Source organism: Carcharodon carcharias, chromosome 8 (assembly GCF_017639515.1).
Source record: "Carcharodon carcharias isolate sCarCar2 chromosome 8, sCarCar2.pri, whole genome shotgun sequence".
Classification (NCBI taxonomy): Eukaryota; Metazoa; Chordata; class Chondrichthyes; order Lamniformes; family Lamnidae; genus Carcharodon; species Carcharodon carcharias.
This window is the reverse complement of record NC_054474.1, coordinates 62684210-62705799: the sequence shown is the minus strand read 5'-3', so window position 1 is coordinate 62705799 and position 21590 is coordinate 62684210. Positions and strand designations below refer to the sequence as shown.

The following is a 21590-nucleotide window of genomic DNA, read 5'->3' as shown; positions in this document are numbered from 1 at the left end:
TTAATCAAGGACAGTCAGCATGGTTTTGTTAAGGGGGAGGTCATGTCTGACCAATTTGATTGAATTTTTGGAAGATGTGATCAGATGTGTGGATGAGAGCAATGCATTTGACATTGTCTACTTGGACTTCAGCAAGGCTTTTGATAAAGTCCTGCCTGGGAGACTGATAATGAAGCTAAGAGCCCATGAGATCCAAAGCAATTTGGTAAATTGGATCCAGAATTGGCTGAGTGGCAGGAAGCAGAGGGTAATGGTTGAGGGGTGTTTTTGTGACTGGATGCCTGTGTCCAGTGAGGTTCCACATGGTTTGGTGTTGGGTCCCTTGCTGTTTGTGGTATATATAAATGATTTAGACTTGAATGTAGGAGAGTTGATCAGTAAGTTTGTGGATGACACGAAAATTGGCGGGGTGGTAAATAGTGAGGAGTATAGCCTTAGATTACAGGGGGATGTAGACAGGCTGGTCAGATGGGCTTATCAATGGCAAACGGAATTTAATCCGGATAAGTGTGAGGTGATGCACTTGGGCAGGACAAACAAGGCACGGGAATACACGATGAATGGTAAGACCCTTGGAAGTACCGAGGATCAGAGAGACCTTGGTGTGCATGTCCACTGGTCCCTTAAGGTAGCGGGACAGGTAGATAAGGTGGTTAAGAAGGCATATGGGATAATTGCCTTTATTAGCCGAGGCATAGAATTTAAGAGCAGGGAGGTTATGCTGGATCTGTATAAAACGCTGCTAAGGCCACAGCTGGACTATTGCAAACAGTTCTGCAATCCGTATTATAGGAAGGATGTGATTGCACTAGAGAGAGTGCAGAGGAGATTTACCAGGATGTTGCCTGGGCTGGAGAGTTTTAGTTATGAGGAGAGATTGGATAGACTGGGGTTATTTTCCCTGGATCAGAGAAGATTGAGGAGGGACATGATTGAGGTGTATAAAATTATGAGGGGCATAGATAGGGTGGGAAGGTAGGAACTTTTCCCCTTGGTGGAGGGATCAATAACCAGGGGGCATAGATTTAAGGTAAGAAGCAGGAGGTTCAGAGGGGATGTGAGGAAAAAACTTTTCACCTAGAGGGTGGTGGGAATCTGGAACTCACTGCCTGAAAGGATGGTAGAGCCAGAGACCCTCGTAACATTTAAGAAGTATTTGGATGTGTACTTGCAATGCCATGGCATGCATGCTATGGGCCTAGTGCTGGAAAATGGGATTAGAATAGTTAGTTACTTGTTTGACAGACACAGACTCAATGGGCCAAAGGGCCTTTTTCTGTGCTGTAGACCTCTATCACCCTATGACTATGATAACTGTTCTCACAAGGCTGTTGTGCGGAACTAGATCGAATGCCTTTTGGCAGTTCATGTACACCATGTCCGCAGCATTACCCTCATAAACCCTTTCTGTTACTGCTTCAAAAAACTCCAGCAAGTTAGGTAAACACAATTTTCCCTTAAGAAACTCACGCTGGCTCTTCCTAATCAACCAACATTTTTCCATGTGATTATTAATTCTATACCAGATAATTGTTTCCAGAAGCTTCCCCACCACTGAAGTTAAACTGACTGGTCTGTAATTGATGGGCTTATCCTTAAAACCTTTTTAACAAGAGCATAATGTTTGCAATTCTCCAGCCCGCTGGCACGTCCCCTGAATCTAGGGAAGATTGAAAGGTTATGACCAGTGCCTCTGCAATTTCCACTCTCACTTCTTTCGATATCTTTGGATGCATCTCATCCGGTCCTGGTACCTTGTCAACTTTAAGTACTGACAGTTTATCCAATACCTCCTCTGTATAAAATTTCAACCCTTCTAGTGACAGAATTTCTTTCTCTGTCACTATAGTCTGGGTAGCATCTGCTTCTTTGTAAAGATAGATGTAAGGTATTCATTTCACACTTCAGCCATGCCCTCTGCTTCCATGTGTAAATTCCTTTTTGGTCCCTAATCGGCCCTACATCTCCTTTTACCACCCTTTTACTATTTATATGCCTATAGAAGTCTTTGGGATTCCCCTTTTTTGTTGGCTGCTAGTCTTTTCTCATTGTGCCTCTTCGCTTCTCTTATTTGCCTCTTCATCTCTCCTCTGAACCTTTTGTATTCAGCTTGGTTCTCAATTGTATTTTCTACTTGACAGCTGTCACAAGCACACTTTTTCTTCTTTATCTTAATTTGTATCTCCTTTTTTCATCAGGGGAACTCTGGGTTTGTTTACCCTACCTTTCCCCTTTGAGGGAATATACCTTGCCTGTTCCCGAAGCATTTCTTCTTTGAAGGCAGCCCATTGCTCAGCTACAGTTTTTCCCGTCAACCTTTGATTCCAGTCTGTCCAGCCTAGCTCCATTCTTACTGCATTAAAGTTGGCTCTCTCCCAGATAATAATTCTTACTCTGGATTGCCCATTGTCCTTTTCTACCATCATCCTAACACTTATGATACAATGATCACTGTTTCCTAAATATTCCGCCACTAACACTTGGTCTCCTTGGCCTTCTTTCTTGTTGGACTGGCCACACACTGCTGAATACACTGAATCCTTCTGAACACACTCTAGGAACTCTTGCCATTCTCTGGCCTTTACACTACCACTATCCCAGTATATATTTGGGTAATTAAAGTCTCCCATTATAACTACTCTATGATGATTGTACCTCTCTGTAAGTTCCCTGCAGATTTATGCCTCTACATCCTTCCCACTAATTGGTGGCCTACAGACTACACTGAACAATTTAACTCTAGTCAAATTGATCCTGTCCTTGAACCCTCTGGGGCATCTTCTTTCTCTACCACTGCAATGCCCTCCTTAACCAATAAAGTCATTACTCCTCCTTTTGTTCCTGTCTTATATCTCCTGAACATCTTGTACCCCAGAATATTTAACACGCAATCCTGCCCTTCCTTGATCCAGATCTCTGTTATTGCCACAACATCATAATTCCTCATGGCAATCTGCACCTATAACTCACCAATCTTGTTTACTCTACTATACTCTGCACATTCACATACATGATGTATAACCCTGATTTAGACTTCATTACTTTCTCCCTTACTCCAAATCTGCCTATTAAGTTACTATTCTCTATTCTGGTGCTATCTGTCTCTAGCAATATTTTGTGCAATTTGGTATTACTCTCTAATATTCTCTCCTGGTTCCCACACACATGCCGAGTTAGCTTAAAGCCCCTCCCAACAGCATTAGCAAAATGCCCCACAGGGAACGCATCCTGGCTCTGTTCAGATGTGTACCATCCGGATTGTACAGGTGCCATCTCCTCCAGACCCAGTCCCAGTGCCCAAGCAATCTAAAGCCCTTCATCCTGCACCATTATTCCAAACATGCATTCATTTGCCTTGTCATCCTATTTCTGTATTCAATTGCACTGGGAGTAATCCAGAGATTACTGCTTTAGATGTCCTATTGCTAATTTTCTATCTAGCTCCCAAAATTCTGCCTGCAGGACCACATCCACCTTCCTGTCTAAGTCATTGGTACGGATGTGGACACGACCTCTGGCTGTTCACCCTCCCCAGAAGAATGTCCTGCAGCACTTTGGTGACATCCTTGACCCTGGCACCAGGGAGGCAACATACCATCCTGGAGTCACGTCAATGGCTGCAAGAAAGCCTTTTTGTTCCTCTAATGAATGAATCCCCTATCACTATTGCTCTTCCTTTCATCTTCCTCCCCTCCTGTACAGCCGAGCCGCTCATGGTGCCACAAATTTGGTTCTGACTGCACTCCTGTGGGGAACCAACTCCCTCACCAGTATCTAAAATGGAAAACCAACTAGTGAGCGGGACTCCAGGAGTCTCCTGCACTACCTGCCTGGTTCTCTTGGCTTGTCTGGCGGTCACCCATTCACTTTCTGTCACCATGCTCCGTATCTGCGGTGTGACCACCTCCCTGAATGTACTATCCATGTAGCTCTCAGCCTCAAAGATGTACCAGAGTGACTCCAGCCATTGCTTAAACTCTAAACTTCGAGCTCAAGTTTCTGCAGTTGGCAGCACTTCCTGCATATATGGCCGTCTAGGTCACCAGTCATGTTCACGACTTCCCACATATTACAGGACATGCATTCCACATGACCAAGCTGCCCAGCCATGTCTTAACTTTATTTCCCTTATGTTAACTTTATTTTACTTGGGTTTACTTATATTATTTTACATTACTGCAATAAACTTTATCAATGAATATCCTTCCAGCGACAATAACGTAGATTTATCTTGCTAGCAATTCAGCTAATTACTGTAGCTGAACATTGACTCACATATGTAATCACTATAATGGAAATTGTCCAACTATGGGGCATCACACCTCAGGAGTGTCATGTGTTCAAAAAACATTATCTGCAAAAATATCTTCTTCTTTCATGTCTGTCATGCTTTTTCATACTAAAAATCTGTTAAAGCTTTTGTTACTGATTTTATTGCAGAGACATGAGCTAACAATACAACTTCAGTCATGTGGCTGCACATTTCACACCACTACAGTCTCATCTAAATATTAATAGTAAAACATATTGAATAAAACGTGAAATGACATACTTGAAGTTTTATTGACGGACATTGATGCAAAGAAATAACAGATTTGCATCAGCACCAACTGAACTTAGGCAGATGTTGAGAAGCCAACTCAAGGACTTAGAGCCATGTTACTTCATGTTTGCGCAATTGTACAACTGAGTAAAGTTTCCTGCTTGCATTTTGTAGCAAAATATGATCTTTATAAACACATCTATTTGACCAGTTTTGTTCTTATCACACGTTGAACTTGTAGAAGTTCTGCAAAATAATCAGAGAAAGGTCGTGAATTTTATCCCTAATTTAAAAGTCATTAACACAATAGACTAAGAGAGCTGAGTCATTTAAGAACATAGGAAATAGGAGCAGGAGTGGGCTTCGATCCTGCTTTGCCATTCAATTAGATCATGGCAGATCTTCTACCTCAACGTAATTTTCCCACATTATCCCCATAATCCCTTGATGTCTTCACTGACTATAAATCAATCAATCCCTGTCTTGAACATACTCAATAACTGAGCCTCCACAGCCCTCTGGGGTAAAGAATTCCAAGGATTTACCACCCCCTAAGTGAAGAAATTCCTCTTCATCCTCCCCTGTAATGCACTCCTGATCAGGTCATCTGACCTGTACTTTTGTGGTGTTTAGACCCTTTATAGCCCTTTTCTATCACACATGCATGCAGGGCTGTACCCCTGCCCAAGGAACGGCTGGTGCATGCGCAAAAGACCTGACTGTGGCTGGGAAATGTAGTTCCATGGTAGCAGCAGTGACTTCCCAGTATGCCCCTCCGTTTTGGAGGGAGTCAGTGCTTTTTGGGAGGAGTCAGGGCTGTTCAGGGGGAATTGAGGCTGTTCGGGGAGTCAGGGCTGTTGCTGGTCAGAAAAGGAGGTGCCGAAGCATTGCTGTGCTGCACTCCAGCAGCACTACACCACTGACTTTGTAGAGATTTGATATTTATATTGAAAAGAATGCTGGGACTAGGCTTTTTCTATGTGGATAGACAACTTGAGTTAGACAGCTTGATTAGAAAGGAATGAGAGACTGAGACAAGAAGAGCTTGACTTCCCATTTTTATTGCACCTTTCACAATCTTAAGGTGTTCCATGCACTTGACAAGCTGTGAAATAAATTTGCAATACAGTCACTGTTATAATGTGGAAAACATAGCATTGAATTTGCACACAGCAAGCTCCTACAAACAGCAATTAAGTAAATGACCATAGCATTCCTTTTAGGTGTTGGTTAAGGAATAAATGTTGGCCATGACACTGGCAAAGCATCCCTGTTCTTCCCTTTCATGGATCTTTTACCTCCACTTGAGAGGGTAGATGGGGCCTTGGTTTAACATCTTACCTAAGCAATCTGTACCTCTAATAGCAGTATCCTCTCAACATAGAAGTTCTCAAGTCTCATGAGTGTGGTTGGAACCCACATATTTCTGAATTAGAGGCAAGGCTGCTACTGCTGAGCCACAGCAAGTACTTGTAGATAATCAGGGGAAATACACAGGACAAGATTGGATCCGAGGAATTGTTTTTTCAGTGGGCCACTGATCACAGGAGCAAGTAGTCTGCTCGTATAATAAATTTGAATTTGCTGCAAATGTTAAAAGGGAGCTGGATGGATTCCTCAGGGCACGCAAGAAATATAAGGAATTTTGGGTGATGTGCCTCTTGGTCACTGGTCTCCTGAAACTTATTTTAATCAACTTTATGGATCTGACATGAATTTCCTAGAATTCTTCTCTCTGCCAGAATTAATGGAGGTCTTTTAAAAAAATCTTGTTTCTTGCCTTCTCCAGGAGATTATGTAATGGTTGGTGTGTGGGACTATTGAGGATTATGACACTGAATTGCAACATAAATCCCACTTCAGAGATTTGAGTACAAAATTATCTTGGCTGACACTCTCAGTTCAGTTCCGAGTGAGTGCTGCACTGTCAGGGGCATCATCTTTTGGATGAGATGTTAAACCAAAGTTCTCTCTGCTTTCTCAGGTGAACTATTCCTTCCGTGCTTGAATATCAGAAGCTGCAACTTTCAATCAGGACATGAACTATGACTTCTGAAATTTCTAAAAGCATGAAGTTGGAATATAACTTGGGTAAGTTCCCCAGTGCCTATTTTAGACTAAAGTTAAAGTGGTATCATGTTACTATTTTGAAACAATGAGCAGGCGAGCTCTGCTCAACCAAAACAAAAAAATGCTGGAAAAACTCAGCAGGTCTGACAGCATATGTGGAGAGAAAGACACAGTTAACGTTTCGAGTCCGTATGACTCTTCTTCAGGGCTCTTCAGACTCTTCTTCAGGCCTTCCTGCTGTCTTAGCTAACCTCTGCTGCCGCAAATTGGCTTTCACACTTCAAAAGTACTTCACAGGCTGTGAAACACTTTAGGATGGCACTGTGCAAAGGGCATTTGAAATTAAACACCAATCGCGCCTGCATGTGCTCGGTACCGCAGACACCAGCAGGTCGCACTGAGTGAAGGGGAATAAAATGAAAAGGTAGCCAAATAGAAGTAGGACTGTAAAAAAAAATCAGAACCTCCAGGCTGCAGGAAGAGGGCACAGGGAGAAGCTCCTGTGTCAGGCAGCCCACAAGGACCAATGGGACATGCGAAAAGATGGGCGCTGTGTTTCCGGGGGCTTATTATAAGTTTACATCAAAGAATCTTAAGGGTTTCTAGGTTTTCAGGTTCTCAACTATTGTACAGAAAATATACAGATTTATCCAGAAAATACTAAATGTCGGACGTGAACACACTCTGCACATGGCTAATATTAGATTGTACTTTGCATAATTTTGGTCGTGAACCTCACTTGTACAAGGAGTTGCCCCCACGTGTACGAAACATAAACAACATTCTTTATATAAATCTTTATTAGCAGAAGTACAAACCCAAGCGTCTTATCTGACCAGCGCACATGCGTAGAGCTCCCATCAGAGCCAACTACCCTGAAGTAGTGAAAGTAGTTGAAAGCAGAGCCTGAAATTCAAGGGCGATTCCAGTGGACGGACAGAGGAACTCAGACTCTCGGCTTTGCTCATCTATGGAATTCGAACACCAGAATCGTACAAGAACATCTCCTGCAACCCGCTCCAACTTTGTTAGTGCCGTCAACACGCGGAATAGCGCACTCCAGGTAACCCGTCCCGCAGTTTACTCCCAGATGGTAGCCTGCAGCGTTTTTACTGTCCCGCGACAGTTCCACCAGTTTAATCGGAATATTTGGGAAAGCATACTTCTGATGTAGATGTAAAACATGAATGACAATGTCTGAGTTTGTACATGGAATCAGAATCTTTCCATTGCCTACGGTGTCGGCTCCAGCCCCAATTCATTTCTGATTGCTGTTCGCTTTCAGCCTGCCCTGTCTTTAAGTTCACCTGATTGTCAGACCTTGGCCAGGCGGGAGCCTTTAAATAACTACCTTTTCCTAAAACTTATATTTACAAATTAAGGTGGATCCCTAGGGGAATGGGGAAGTGAAAGTAACAGAAAAAAGCTTATCTTTAGATTTTTTTTCTCACCAAGGAAGTTTTCAGATCTAAAATCATCCCCGGCCATATACTGATGGATGGCTACGTTTTATACATGCTGGACGCCCCTTGCTGTGGCTGAAGGTCCAATAATGAAGATTGAATGAATCATGACGGCACTAAGCATAACACTTGGGTTCTTTGTCAGTTCGGTAGCTGAGAGTTTGTAGGACTTTCACGCCTGATTGTTGAGGCTGTCACGCTTCTTACTTTTCGACTCCGGCCCCGATTGGAGGGGGCTACCTCCTGGCTACCTACTCAGTCCTTAGCACTTTGACGTGTTACCAGGATCCTGGAGGTCGGATCTTGGTCCACGCGTGTGAAGGGTCCCGCTTAGGCAGCTAACCCCAGCAGCTCAGCCAGAGCTGGAGAGAGAAGGGATGTTACATCTCAGCTGCAGAGGCAAGGGTCTATGCCTGAACTGGTCACTCAGTTGAACTCTGGAAATTACAACAGAGGCGGACGACTCGGGTGAACCAGTTCACCCTGCACAGCGGCAATCCTATTCCCACCACCCCCACCGCCCCCCCCCCCTCCACTTTTTTCCCAATTGCCTTTCTAACATATTCTAATAAATGGTCTCTTTCGATCTGCAACTCCTGTGAATGGCATCTCACAGCTTCAAGAACCCTGCGTGCACTCTTATGTCCTAAATTCCTTATATTCAACCTCCTATTTAGAGATAAAAACATCTATTTAGATGTTACCGTGGCTCGGTGGGCACTACTGTCTGAGTCGGGGGTTACAAAGTTTGGATCCCATTCTGGAGATTTGAACATAATAACCTAGACTAACACGCCGCTGCAGGCCTGAGTGAGTGCTGCGCTAATGGAAGTGATATCGTTTGGGTGCCATTGTTAAACGGAGAACCTGTCTGCCCTCTGCGATGAACATTAAAGATCCCATGGCACTATTTTGATGAAGAGGAAGGGAGCTGCCCCTGGTGTCCTGCCCAATTATCCCTCAATCAATGTTACACAAAGAGATGCATTGGCGTTGATGGGAGCTTGCTGCTGCTTTTCCTCAAGCGTTTTGGGATGTCCTGAGGTCATGAAAGGCGTTACATAAATACAAGTCTTTCTTTTTGTAAGCTGCTGCTACTAGACTTTCTCAGTCACTGAAAACAGGCTGCTCTAAATTACTATGTCCTATCCTTCCTTAATATTAAACATCTGGATCAATCCACCCCATAATCTCCCCTTTTCTAATGCAGGCAGGCTAATTCACTGAATGTATACAGCGTTTTCTGTTTCTTTGTTATAGATTTCCAACACCTGCTCTTTGCTTTTTATGCTGGCTGAGCAGCGACCAAAGTACCTGCTTTGTGCTGATAATAATGCAATTCAATCTACTCACTGCACTGACAGGGTGCTGTGCAGTCTTGTTGTCATTGAACTAATATTTCCTTTCACCAGACACCTAGACCACTGGATCTTGTTCCACTTTGCCATTTTTTTTCATGATTCTCATTATCCATTAGTTCTTCTCACACTCAGAGTCCAGTTTACACACCTCTGAAATACCTTGGAATGCTTTGCTATGTGCCAGATAAATGCAAGTTGTTCTTATGTCTGTTTTGACTTTTTCCCATATCACTGCTGTCCTTTAACCAATTCCTGATGTCCACCATAGCACTATAGGTCACCCTGTGTCTGTTCCTGTGCACATGGTCTGCAACATTTGTTTATTTCTGAGGATGGGTTTATACCTGAACAACTGACTTGTATTTTCTCAACAGATGCTGCCTGACCAATTGACTGTCTCTTGTGTTTTCTAATTTCTGATTTCCAGAATCTGCAGCATTTTGCTTTTGCCAATATAAAGATTTTCTTCTTTCAGAGGGTATAATAGTTAGGCTCTGCATCTTTAAAATGTAACTTCCCACCAGGCTGGAGTTATAAATCAACAAATGTGAACTCAATTTAGTATGAGTCACTCCCAAGCCCCGTAACCTTTTCTAGTCCTATAACTCTGCCCAATTCTACATTCCTCCAACTCTGGCTGCAATTTCCTTTGCCCCATCATTGACAGCCATGTGTTCAGCAGCCTAGGCCCCAAGCTCTGGAATACCTCCTCAAACCTTTCTACCTCAGTCTCCTCCATTCTAGCTCTGCTTAAATCCTAGCTTTCAGCTGCCCCATCTATGTATATAACTCTGAGTCAAATTTTGTCTGATAATGCTCCTGCAAAGTGTCTTGAGACATTTTATTACATTTAAACATGGCATATCAATGCAAACATTGTTGTTGTTGCTGTTGAGATGGCCTTTCCAAAATGAAGCTTTACTGCACTGTCATTTTGGGACTTATCAGAGTGACACTTCCGTTTTTTGAATTAGTGCACACTTACCTACATAAAATTGACACTTAATCTACATTTAAATGGGTAAGACAAACATTTACAAATACTTGTCTACTTTGGAATTAAATATAATCTCATAGTACATTGTCTTTTCAAGATCCAATGTCTCGGTTAATGATTGATCAAGAACCTAATACCGGAATGGCCAAACTTTCAAAAGCCAGAAAAAGTTTCTGCATATGGATTGAGAGAAACATGCTTTAAGTATTTTCTGTTTCATACACACATCCTTTACCAGGATGGCTCTTAGGGATGATTTTCCAATCAGGTCTCCTTGGAAAGGAGCAGCACTAACAGAAGCACTGGTCAATCAACCACAGGCCCACAATGTTTCTGTTTCCAGTCATTTAAACTAACAAGTGAAAAGTAAGGGCTTGTAGTCTTGCATTCCATAACCAGCAGTCCCTGTGAGCACTGCTCCTTGTTTGGTTGAGGAAACCAAAAGAATGAATGTGTATTTTGTCTCATCTTCTAGAGCTGTTCTTGACTATTTTAGAGTTTCACATCTTAAAATTATTGCCCTGTCTTTTATCATACACAGAACACAGAATGGGGTGTGTTTGCATTTGTCAAAAGAGAATAAAAGAGGAAAAATTGGTTATCTGAAAAAATAGCAACTGAATAGAGAAAAACACAACCACTGATATAGATATGTATGTATACACACATACAAAAGTAAGATATTGTAAATAGTCATTTTATGGTACAGCCATTCACTGGTTCATTCCGCAGGGCAATGTCTTGACAACCAGAGTCAAGCTGCCTGGTTTATCTTTTAAACAATACTTGGCAGTTAACTGTCAGCCACCATCAACTGGTGCATTCTCCATGGCAACACCTCTACCAATCAGAGACCACTTGCCAACCAATCAGCACTGTCTTCTCATATAGTATAAATATGTTGTTACCCCTGACATTTGTATTTTCTTGTGAATTGTCCTGATGAGTGCAAGATGAAAAGCTTCAGCAAATAAAACGTCTTTTTTCAGCAATACTCAAAATATTATTCTGCAGATGGAAGAACTATGAAATAAAAATAAAAAATTCTCGAAATACTCAGCAATTCAGGCAGCCTGTGTGGAGAGAGGAAAAAGGTTAATGGGAGGGATTTTTCGTCAGCTGGATTTTATGGGCCCGCCAAAGTCAATACAGTTTAGAATGGCTCGCCGCATTTTACAGCCCCATTTCTGCCTTGACGGTTCCATAACATTCTGGCCAATGTTCCAAGTTGATGACCTTGGATCAGAACTGATGTATACGGCAGTTTGGAGATCCTTGGGTATTCCAGGTCTGGAGCTAGTAAAGGCAAACTGATTATTGTAATTTTAAAGTGCAATAATCGCACATTCATTATAAAATGTGAAAATCTGATCATGAACTCTTCAGAGCTTAAAAGAACCATTTTACACAGACTTTGCTGCAACCTAGAAGGAGTTATTGCAAATAGAAGCAGAAAATGCTGGAAACACTCAGCAGATAAGGCAGTACCTGTACAGAAAAAGAGTTAACTTTGTAGGTCGTTGGCCTTTTATCAAAACAGGGGACAGTCAGTTGAGATAAAATATTATAATTAACATATTTATATTAAAAAAGTAATTCACATAACAATAACATTTGGGGTAGGGGAAGGGATTTAGTTAAGTGCATAATGTTGATTTTCTAAAAAAAAACAGTAGATTAACTGTTATAAAAAAAGCTTTCTTAGAAAGGTGAAATCTGAGTTTAGGGACCCTAAATGTAGATTAATTCAAATGCGCTTTGAAGTACTGTCCAACTAGGAAATATGAAGGTGACTTTTTCAAGTTGACACTCTAAGATGGACAAGATATCTGTACAGGAGCATGTAAGGTAGATTTGGGCCAGTGCGTATCGTTGGATAATGGTTGTGCAGAGCAGGGGTCCAAATTTCCAATGTGTATCCATGGTGGCTGAGGTTCCCCATCAGGAGTGTGAAGTTCAGAGCATCACCTTTACCTCTCAAACTTTGGGAATAACCAATTGTTCAGTATTTTTTGGTTGGATGAAAGAGAATATGTTTATTTGACTGGAAACATTCAACAAGGTAAGTAAAAGCATAAGTTTGTGGAAAGTGTTGCCTTGGTGATAGTATGTTTTGTACTCTATCTAATCATGTTTAAACCAATACAATGACTCTCCATTACTAAACTACTGCAGACAAATGCATTGCAGTAACTTAACATATGGTCTCTCTGGGACTTGACTGTGTATATCTCTAATGCCTTACTCAGTTGTTGGTTTGTATCTAATAAGATTACCAAGCATTTTTTTTGTAAATGTTATAAATTTGAAAGTGTAACTGATACAGAGTATTTTGTGTGTGTGTGTGTGTGTGTGTATTTATAGTGCCTTTGTAGCTCCACCCTGAGAACCCAACAGTCAAACTTAAAGGAATGAGACACTGGTTTACCAGCAGTGACTCAGCATGTGCATTACCGGCAAAGAAAACCATAGAACCAAATTAAGCGCTTCATTAATGTCTTCAGAAAACAGAGTTGAGCAGAATAATATAGGCGTCACCCTGTCCTGCTCCAAAGATGATACTGAAGCATTGAGTTGGTTATATTTTCTTGCTGAATGTACACCTTGAATAACTGCTGTTTATTAATACCTACCCGGAAAAATCCTGGGTATATAGTATTTAAATTGACTCGCTAACAGAGAATTGCATAATATTTAATGACATCAAAGTAATACCACATGTTTGGATAATGACAGGAAAATAAACAAATATGAGGGAATTGAAACTCTTAACCAATAAGTGTAACTCTAAATCTAATGTAGCATAGAGTAAAGAAATTCAGCCTGTTGGTAACAATCAAAAAACTCAATTTCCTGAGAAATAAAATAAGTTGGAGAGAATTACCTATTTATTGAACATAAGCTAATGATATAGTCCAATATGAACTAAAAACAGAAAGTGCTGGAAATACTCAGCAGGTCTCACAACATTTTCGGAGAGAGAAACAGAGTTAACATTTCAGATTGGTGGCCTTTCATCCGAAAGCTTCTGCCAGATCCTGCCAGATTGGTATTTCTAGCATTTTCTGCTTTTAATTCTAGATTTCTAGCATCTGCATTATTTGCTTTCGTAGCAGTCCAGTGTGAATTTGACATTCATCGTGCCACTTTTATTGCAGCTCTGTCCATTAACATGGCCACACACACAATTTGACAACACTGAATTTGTCTCAACATACACAAGATGGATGGGAGTTAGCAGGTTGTGCTCACCACACCTGCATGGACCTGCCAAGCACTTGTAAATTATATATATATAAATATATATAATTATATATATATGGCCGAGACGATGAAGAGGATTTTAACTGGCCTATTAATATGCTTACAAATAAACATGGATTTGCCTTCTGTACAGACTTGTGACTTAAGAAATATTGAATTTTAAACACTTGGTGTGACTTAACTTTATTGTGCAGTACAATTTATCACTGTTTTGACCATCACTTTCTAATTCCAACATCGTGGAGATGGAGAAGAACCAGAATGTCACTATTGATTCTGAGAACAGGACACTGTTCTCCACGGTCCTGGTTGGGCTAGTGTTAGGAGTGATTGTAATAATAACCATCTTTGGGAATGTGCTGGTGTGCTTAGCGGTGGGGTTGAACCGTAAACTCCAGAACCACACAAACTATTTCATTGTATCCCTGGCGGTCACCGATCTACTGCTGGGTTTGCTGGTCTTGCCTTTCTCAGCCATCTCAGAACTGCTTGAGTCAGAATGGCCATTTGGAGATATCTTCTGTAACATCTACACCAGCTTGGACGTCATGCTGTGCACAGCTTCCATCCTTAATCTGTTAATGATCAGCTTGGACCGTTACTACGCAGTGACAGCCCCACTGAGATACACCATGCTTATGACTCCCAACAGAGTCGCCATCTTTCTCAGTCTGATCTGGTGCATATCCATCATGGTCTCTTTCTTGCCCATCAACTTGGGTTGGAATACCAAAGATCTGTCAGTGCAAAGCTTGGCCAACACCAATCAATGCCACTTGGAGCTCAACAAAGCCTACGCCCTCGTGGATGCTTTCATCACCTTCTACATCCCTTTAGCCATCATGTGCCTGACTTATTATCGAATATTCAAGATTGCAAGGGCACAGGCCAAAAGAATCAACACGGTTACTGGCTGCAAAGCACTGAACCCATCATTGCCAACTGTGAAGGAGCATAAAGCGACAGTAACACTAGCGACAGTGATGGGGGTCTTCATTATTTGCTGGTTCCCTTATTTTGCAGTGTTTACCCATGAAGGGATTTCAGGGCATCAGCCCAACAAGACTGTTTTTGCTGTGGTGCTGTGGTTGGGCTATGTCAACTCAGCCCTGAACCCCATACTTTATGCTGCCCTCAACCGGGATTTCCACAAGGCATACCAAAAGTTACTGCGATGCAAGAAGAGGAATTTATATTACGGAGACTCACCTGGCAACCCCCTGACCTGCCAGCCACTACACAGCTGGGAGGCTAGGAGTGAACAGTGTCAACAGCTGGGACAAGATTTGGAAGACAGGAATGGCGAAAATGTTGTTTCCTGTAAAGAAGCCTCAGAAAGGTAACACTCTCATTTCCTTATACTTTCAATAGACAAAGCACTTGGTTTCTTTTCAGTTTTCAATATCCACAAGTTTTGCTAATGTAAAACTGACACATTAATGTGTCATTTTATTAATACCAACTGTGAAATAGAACTATCTAATATGAATACGAAGTGCTCTTTTTTTCATTGAGGTCAAATGTGTGACCTTGGTTTTGTGTTCTCAAGAGTGGAAAGAATATTTGGTGGAGGGATTCAATTTTTCATACACATCTACCTATATAATAATGGATCAAATGGAATGCTTATTATGACAACTGCACAATTGCTGAAGAGCTCAGATAACATTACCGTTATTTATTATCGCCATTCATTCCAAACTTAAAGATGAAATTACTGCTTCCATTTTCAATCCTTTTCTCAGTGCTGTAAAAGATACAAGTAGTTAATGCCTACAGTTAAATATGATTAAATGTGACATAATTATGACAATTTGATTGAAGATACTCCATGCATTCTGAAAAAAAATTACAATCAGTATATAATAATGTCATGTGTGCAAACGGCTCAATTACAATAATAGTCTAATGGGAAAAGGAAAAACTGTGGTCTCAGTTATACATATAAAGAAAAAATAGCGATCCCTGATAGTCATAGAATCATACAGCCAGAAGGAGACCATTGTGTCTGTGATGGCTCTTTGGTAGAGTTATCCAGTTAGTTCTGCTTCCTGCTCTTTTTTCATAGCTCTGCAATTTTTTTGTTGCTTTTAACTATTTATCTATTAGAAGGCTACTATGCAATCTGCTTCCAGCATCCTTTCCAATAGTGCACTCCAGACCACGAGAACTTGCTACAGAAGGAACTATTGAGTTCTTTCCAGTGGGGTTGTTGTTCAGTTCGAACATCACCACAACTGTCTGTTCTGGGTCGGGGTGGAGGTGCCAGGTTTGGAAGTTATATTCCATTAGGATCAGGTCATATATTGGTGTTCTACTTGCTTCCTCTAGCATTGATGCCTGTGTTAGCAGTTCTATGTCATTAGTATAGATGAACTTCTGGAATTTCATGTATGGCACATCATAAGAATATAAGGACATAAGAAATAGGAGCAGGTGTACACTGTACAGCCCTTTGAACTTGTTCTGCTGCTCAGCATGATGGTGGCTGATCCTCTACCTCTTTTTGCATTTCCTCATGTCCCTTAATTCTCTAAGTATCTAAACTATTGATTTTGATTTTGAATATATTCAACAACTGAGGTTCCACAGCTCTCTGGTGTAGAAAATTCCAATGATCCATAGTCACTCAAGGGAAGAAATTTCTCCTTATCTCAGTTCTCTGCATTGATGTGTTCGCTGTATGGATGTTGGAAAAAAGATGGTGTGACCACTGACCCTGTGGCAAACCAGTGTGCATTTGCCCGGCCTTCTGTGAAAGACAACTTACTCACCCAAAATATCTGAACATCATCCTGGACAGGTCTCTCAACTATTGGCCTCATCTCAACAAGGCTGGCCAAAAGATAGAAACTTCATTAGGTTGATCCCGGGGATAGAGAGATTTCCTTATGAGGAGAGGTTGAGTTGGTTGCGCCTGTGCTCATTGGAATTTAGAAGAATGAGAGGCAATCTTATTGAAACATATCAGATTCTTAGGGGGCTTGACAGGGTAGATGCTGAGAGGTTGTCTCCCCTTGTGGGTGAGTCTAGGACCAGAGGGCATAATCTCAGAGTAAGGGGGTGCCCACTTAAAACAGAGATGAGGAGGAATTTCTTCTCTCAGAGGGGAAGTCAATCTGTGGAATTCTTTACTGCATAGGGATGTAGAGGTTGGATCGTTAAATATATTCAAGGCTGAGATAGACAGGTTTTTAATCAGTAAGGGAATCAAGGGTTATGGGGAAAAGGCAGGAAAGTGGAGTTGAGGATTATCAGATCAGCCATGACCTCATTGAATGGCGGAGCTGATTCGATGGGCCGAATGGCCTACTTCTGCTCCTATGTCTTATGGCCTTATGGTGAACCTGGTTAGGAAATTCCCTGAGACATTATGGAGGAGCACATCTAACACACTTTGTTACACAACAGTGCAGACTACTGCTGTGCTGCATGGTCCTGCTGCTGCTATTTAAAGATCCTGGATGTACAGTTAAATGTCACCACAAGAACAGTGTTAGGGACGCTTAAGTCCACTCCTGCTTAGCAGCTCCCAGCAATACGCTGTCCCACATTGCTCGTCTGCCATTCCCCATGATGCTGCCGTGTTCCGTGAGATGAAAGAAAACCATGAGTAACACAGACCTTCCCATTCAGGAAGACTAGGGAAATAAAAAACACCAAGAAAGTGCTAAAATTATCCTGGCCATTCTGCTAATATTCAGGCAGCTAATTATCGACCTACTAAGCAGATAGACAGAATAATAGGGCACGCACAGTGAAAAGAACCCACACTTTGTCACTGACCGACAGCAGAAGTTCCTGGCTTTAATTTCCCTTGTACCCAGTGGACAGCTGTCAGACTCAACTGAATCTGTACGGGGCATCAGAGATGTGGCCACCTCCTACCAAGTGGAAGAGGAGTGATGACAAGTGCAATTGTGGCCATGAGTTCCATAGCATGGAACATATCACATCAACATGTCCACTCAGATCTGTTGCAGAAGACACATCATTTTTTCACTCAACATTTCAGGATGCCACAGATAGAATAGCCAAACTAGACATTCCATTCTAAATTTTTCCTGTCATATGAAAGTAGCAGCATAAAAAAGTCATCTCCTCCCTGATTCTTTTGCCAATTACTTTAAACCTGTGTACTATAGTTACTGACCCACCTGCCATTGGAAACAGTTTCTTCCTATCTACTCTATCATAACTCTGATATTTTTTCAACACCTTTATTAAACCTCCCCATAACCTTGCATGCTCTGAGGAAGACAAGCACAATTTATAGTAAAACATCTCTTCACCTTTTCCAAGACCTTGGCACCCCTCCTAAATTGGACACAATTTTCCAGCTGAGGCCTAACTAGTGATTTGTAAAAATTTAGCATAACTTCCTAATTTTTATACTCTTATGCCATTACGTATAAAGCCAAGAGTTCTGTATGCTTTTTTAACAATCTTATGAACATATCCTGCCACCTTCAAAGATTTACAATATGTACAACCCCAGTATCTCCATTCCTGCACCCTCTTTAAAATTGTATCATTTACTGTATCATGGATATCAAGAATTTATATGGATAGGGTTGCCAACCCTTTTGGAATAGCCAGGAGTTTACTGGAATTGGCATCAATCTCCTGGTAGCCATAGAAAGCATTCCAGGAAATTGGAATGTCGTTTTCTCAGCACAAATGTTGCGTATTTCCAGCATTCTCTGTTCTTGGTAAGTGTGTCACATGGACACATTCCCCAGCTCATCCTCCAAGGCTGCATATGCTGTGCTTGTGTGTGGAAACGCACATCATTCCCTTCTGAGTGGGTCCCGCCTGGAAATCTATGCTTTCTTCATTGAGTCACAGTTACAAGAGTGTATGTGCCTCTGTGTACTGGGGAGTTCCATCAGCAAAACAGGTTTCAGTGGTTGCTATTTTAAATTTACTGTGCAAAATGTAAAACCTTTGCCACCCATGATTTATTTTCCACTTTCAATGCTTTCATGGAGCTTTGACTTCAGCAAGGTTCATTTGTGTGCAGATGTGAATGGTTTTAGAGAGAGAGAAAAAGAAATGGAATCACATAAAAAAAAAACTAAAAGTAGCTGAGATGATGAGAGCTGTCAACATGGAACAGAAATGAGATCACAAAATGACAACGTGCATCAGCAAAGTTTTAGTAGTTAAGGTTTACATCTGTTTAGTGCGGCGAACAGCCATTGTTTTCTCTACTTTTTTTAACCTTAGCAGCCTGCAAATTCATTCTGTTAAGTGGATAGTTTTCAGATGCCGAACTTGTTTCTCAATCAAGGGGGTAGGTGACCTGCCAGTTTTGAAGAGTTGCCCTGCACCCCGAAGCCGCTGGGTTTCCATAATGTCACTCCCGCTGACGTCTCCCGGAATATGTTCAGCCCAGGTTGGCAACCTTGGCAACATCACTCTTACAAAGACAGTCTGTGTGCAACTCAGAAAACCATGGAGTGAGCCCTTGTCATCCTAAAAAAGCAGCTCCACAGCCTATACTGCTCAGAGAAAGCCATCCAGGACTCAATGGAATGTGTCTTCATGATTCTTGGTGATCTGCAGTTTCCTCCACAACCTGGCCATCATGAAGGCGCAGCACTTACCACCATACCACCACAAGAACGCAAGAAATAGGAGGAGAAGTAGGCCATTCAGCCCCTCAATCCTGCTCCACCATTCAATAAAATCATGGCTGATCTAATTGTGGCCCAAGTAGCTGTTCACCACAACTCAGGAGGAAGAAATAGAGTAGGACAAAGCAAAGGAGCATAAAGAGAAAAGAAGGGGGAATCTGGGGTATCACATTCTGTCTGTGAGTGGATATTCAAACTCCAGTTCCCCTGAAAAGATCCCAGGTTAATTTTGATCCGCATTTCCTCACTATTCCATCAGATTTCAAGGCGAGTTGAGAAGCTGCATTAGGCAGGGACATACCTTCATCCTGGATGATTTCAGCAATGATGGTTTCCACAGCCTCAGTTACAGCTGCCCCAATAATGTCAAGCACCATGTTCTCCAAGGGTTTGAGGACATGCAGCTGTGCCTGTCCCCCAATGATTCTTTGCTGCTGCCTCCTATTATGTGACACCTTGTTCTGCAGAGAGAAGAATGTCAATGAGTGTATTTCAATCTGCTTGTGTGATGTGCCTGTCATAGTTGAATAGCTGGAAGTGTGTGGGTGTGGGCTTACACCTGTGGTAAGCTTGTGAAGGTGTGGTGCATGTTCGGTAAGTTCTGAATGCTAGAGATTGCGGATGGGTGTGGTGCATTGAACAGTGTGTGGTGTTGATGGGATAGTTGGTTGGTTATGGCATTTGGAGATGAACTTATTGACCTTGCCCACTCCTGTGAGATCATTGAGCTTTTTGTTGCACTATAACCAGGCCCTCAGGGCCAGACCAGGCAATGGCCTCTTTGGCATTCCCTTCTAAGTGTTGGTCTGGAGGGCCTTTTATTCTCCTGAAAAAGGTGACCTCTTTCCTTTTTTCCACCTCTTGTATGAAGGCCTCCAGTGTTGTATCTGAGGAGCTCTCAGCTTTGCTGCTTCATTGCTCCGGTTTCATCCTATTAAGAGAATCTTTCCCAGCCTCTTCCAGCAACGGTTGCAAGAAGAATGGCGCTCCCCTTTAAGAGGTGCAGGCTAGCTTTAATTGCTGCTAGCCTCAAATGCTGCTGAGCGTGCCACCAGTCGGAAGTGTGTACAATGCTGGGCTGCATGTCACATCATAAAGATGAGCAGCATGAAGTTTGCATTATTTAATTGGGTGTGGTGTCATCACGCATGCAGTCCCTACACCCACTAATAGGCCTATCGGATTTTTAACTTAGGCTATTTAACATTTGCCTACAGACATCTTAAATATATCCTGCTTCACTTTAACTCATCTCTTTGAAATGTGCTCAGCCTTTAGACTGTTCATGAACATAGAAGAAAAAAATGATGAGTACCATTTTTTGAAAATTAATTTCTCACTCTTCCATTCCAAGTTAATATGTGCATTTGCTTAGCCTCACTCATCATTGAGTATTTAAACTTTTACTGATGTGTCCACTCTACATTCATCAGCCCTGTTGGTAATGCTTTTTGGGAAACATCTGAAGCTTTTGCTACAATCCAGAAGTGCCGAGTGCATGGTCCATCTTGGCCTCCTCTGGAGGTCCCCAGCATCACAGATGCAAGTCTTCAGCCAATTCAATTCACTCCATGTGATATCAAGAAACGACTGAAGGCACTGGATACTGCAAAGGCTATGGGCCTTGACAATATTCCAGCAATAGTACTGAAGACTTGTGCTCCAGAACTTGCTGTGCCCCAAGCCAAACTGTTCCAGTACAGCTACAATACTGGCATCTACCCGGCAATGTGGAAAATTGTGCAGGTATGTCCTGTACACAAAAAGCAGGACAAATCGAACCCGGCCAATTACCGCCCTATCAGTCTACTCTCGATCATCAGTAAAGTAATAGAAGGGGTCATGAACAGTGCTATCAATCGTCACTTGCTTAGCAATAACCTGCTCACTGACGCCCAGTTGGGGTTCCCCCGGGGCTACTCAGCTCCTCACCTCATTACACCCTTGGTGCAAACATGACAAATCAGCTGAACTCCCGAGGTGAGATGAGTGTGACTGCCCTTGACATCAAGGCAGCATTTGACTGAGTGTGGTATCAAGGAGCCCTAGCAAAACTGGAGTCGATGGGAATCAGGGGGAAAACTCTCTGCTGGTTGGAATCATACCTAGCACAAAGGAAGATGATTGTGGTTGTTGGAGGTCATTGATCTCAGCTCCAGGACATCACTGCAGGAGTTCCTCAGGGTAGTGTCCTCAGCCCAACCATCTTCAGCTGCTTCGTCAATGACCCTCCTTCCATCATAAGGTCAGAAG

The 21590-nt window shown here is 42.1% G+C and overlaps 1 protein-coding gene across 4 annotated transcripts in view; it reads left to right on the top strand.

The window, feature by feature from the left end:
• Positions 1-6517: 6517 nt before the first annotated feature.
• LOC121281112 (histamine H2 receptor-like) overlaps positions 6518-21590 on the top strand; it is a 64335-nt gene continuing 49262 nt past the window's right edge. For 2 of the 4 annotated variants that reach the window (XR_005943816.1, XM_041193809.1), the window contains exons 1-2: positions 6518-6634; positions 13593-15037. Coding sequence is in view for 2 of the 4 variants with exons in the window: in XM_041193809.1 (XP_041049743.1) it covers positions 13944-15037 (1094 nt within the window). In the remaining 2 variants the exon portion in view is untranslated. Of the gene's footprint in view, positions 6635-7455; positions 7677-13592; positions 15038-21590 lie in introns of those variants that run through there. The other 2 variants (XM_041193811.1, XR_005943817.1) reach the window with 2 other exon arrangements.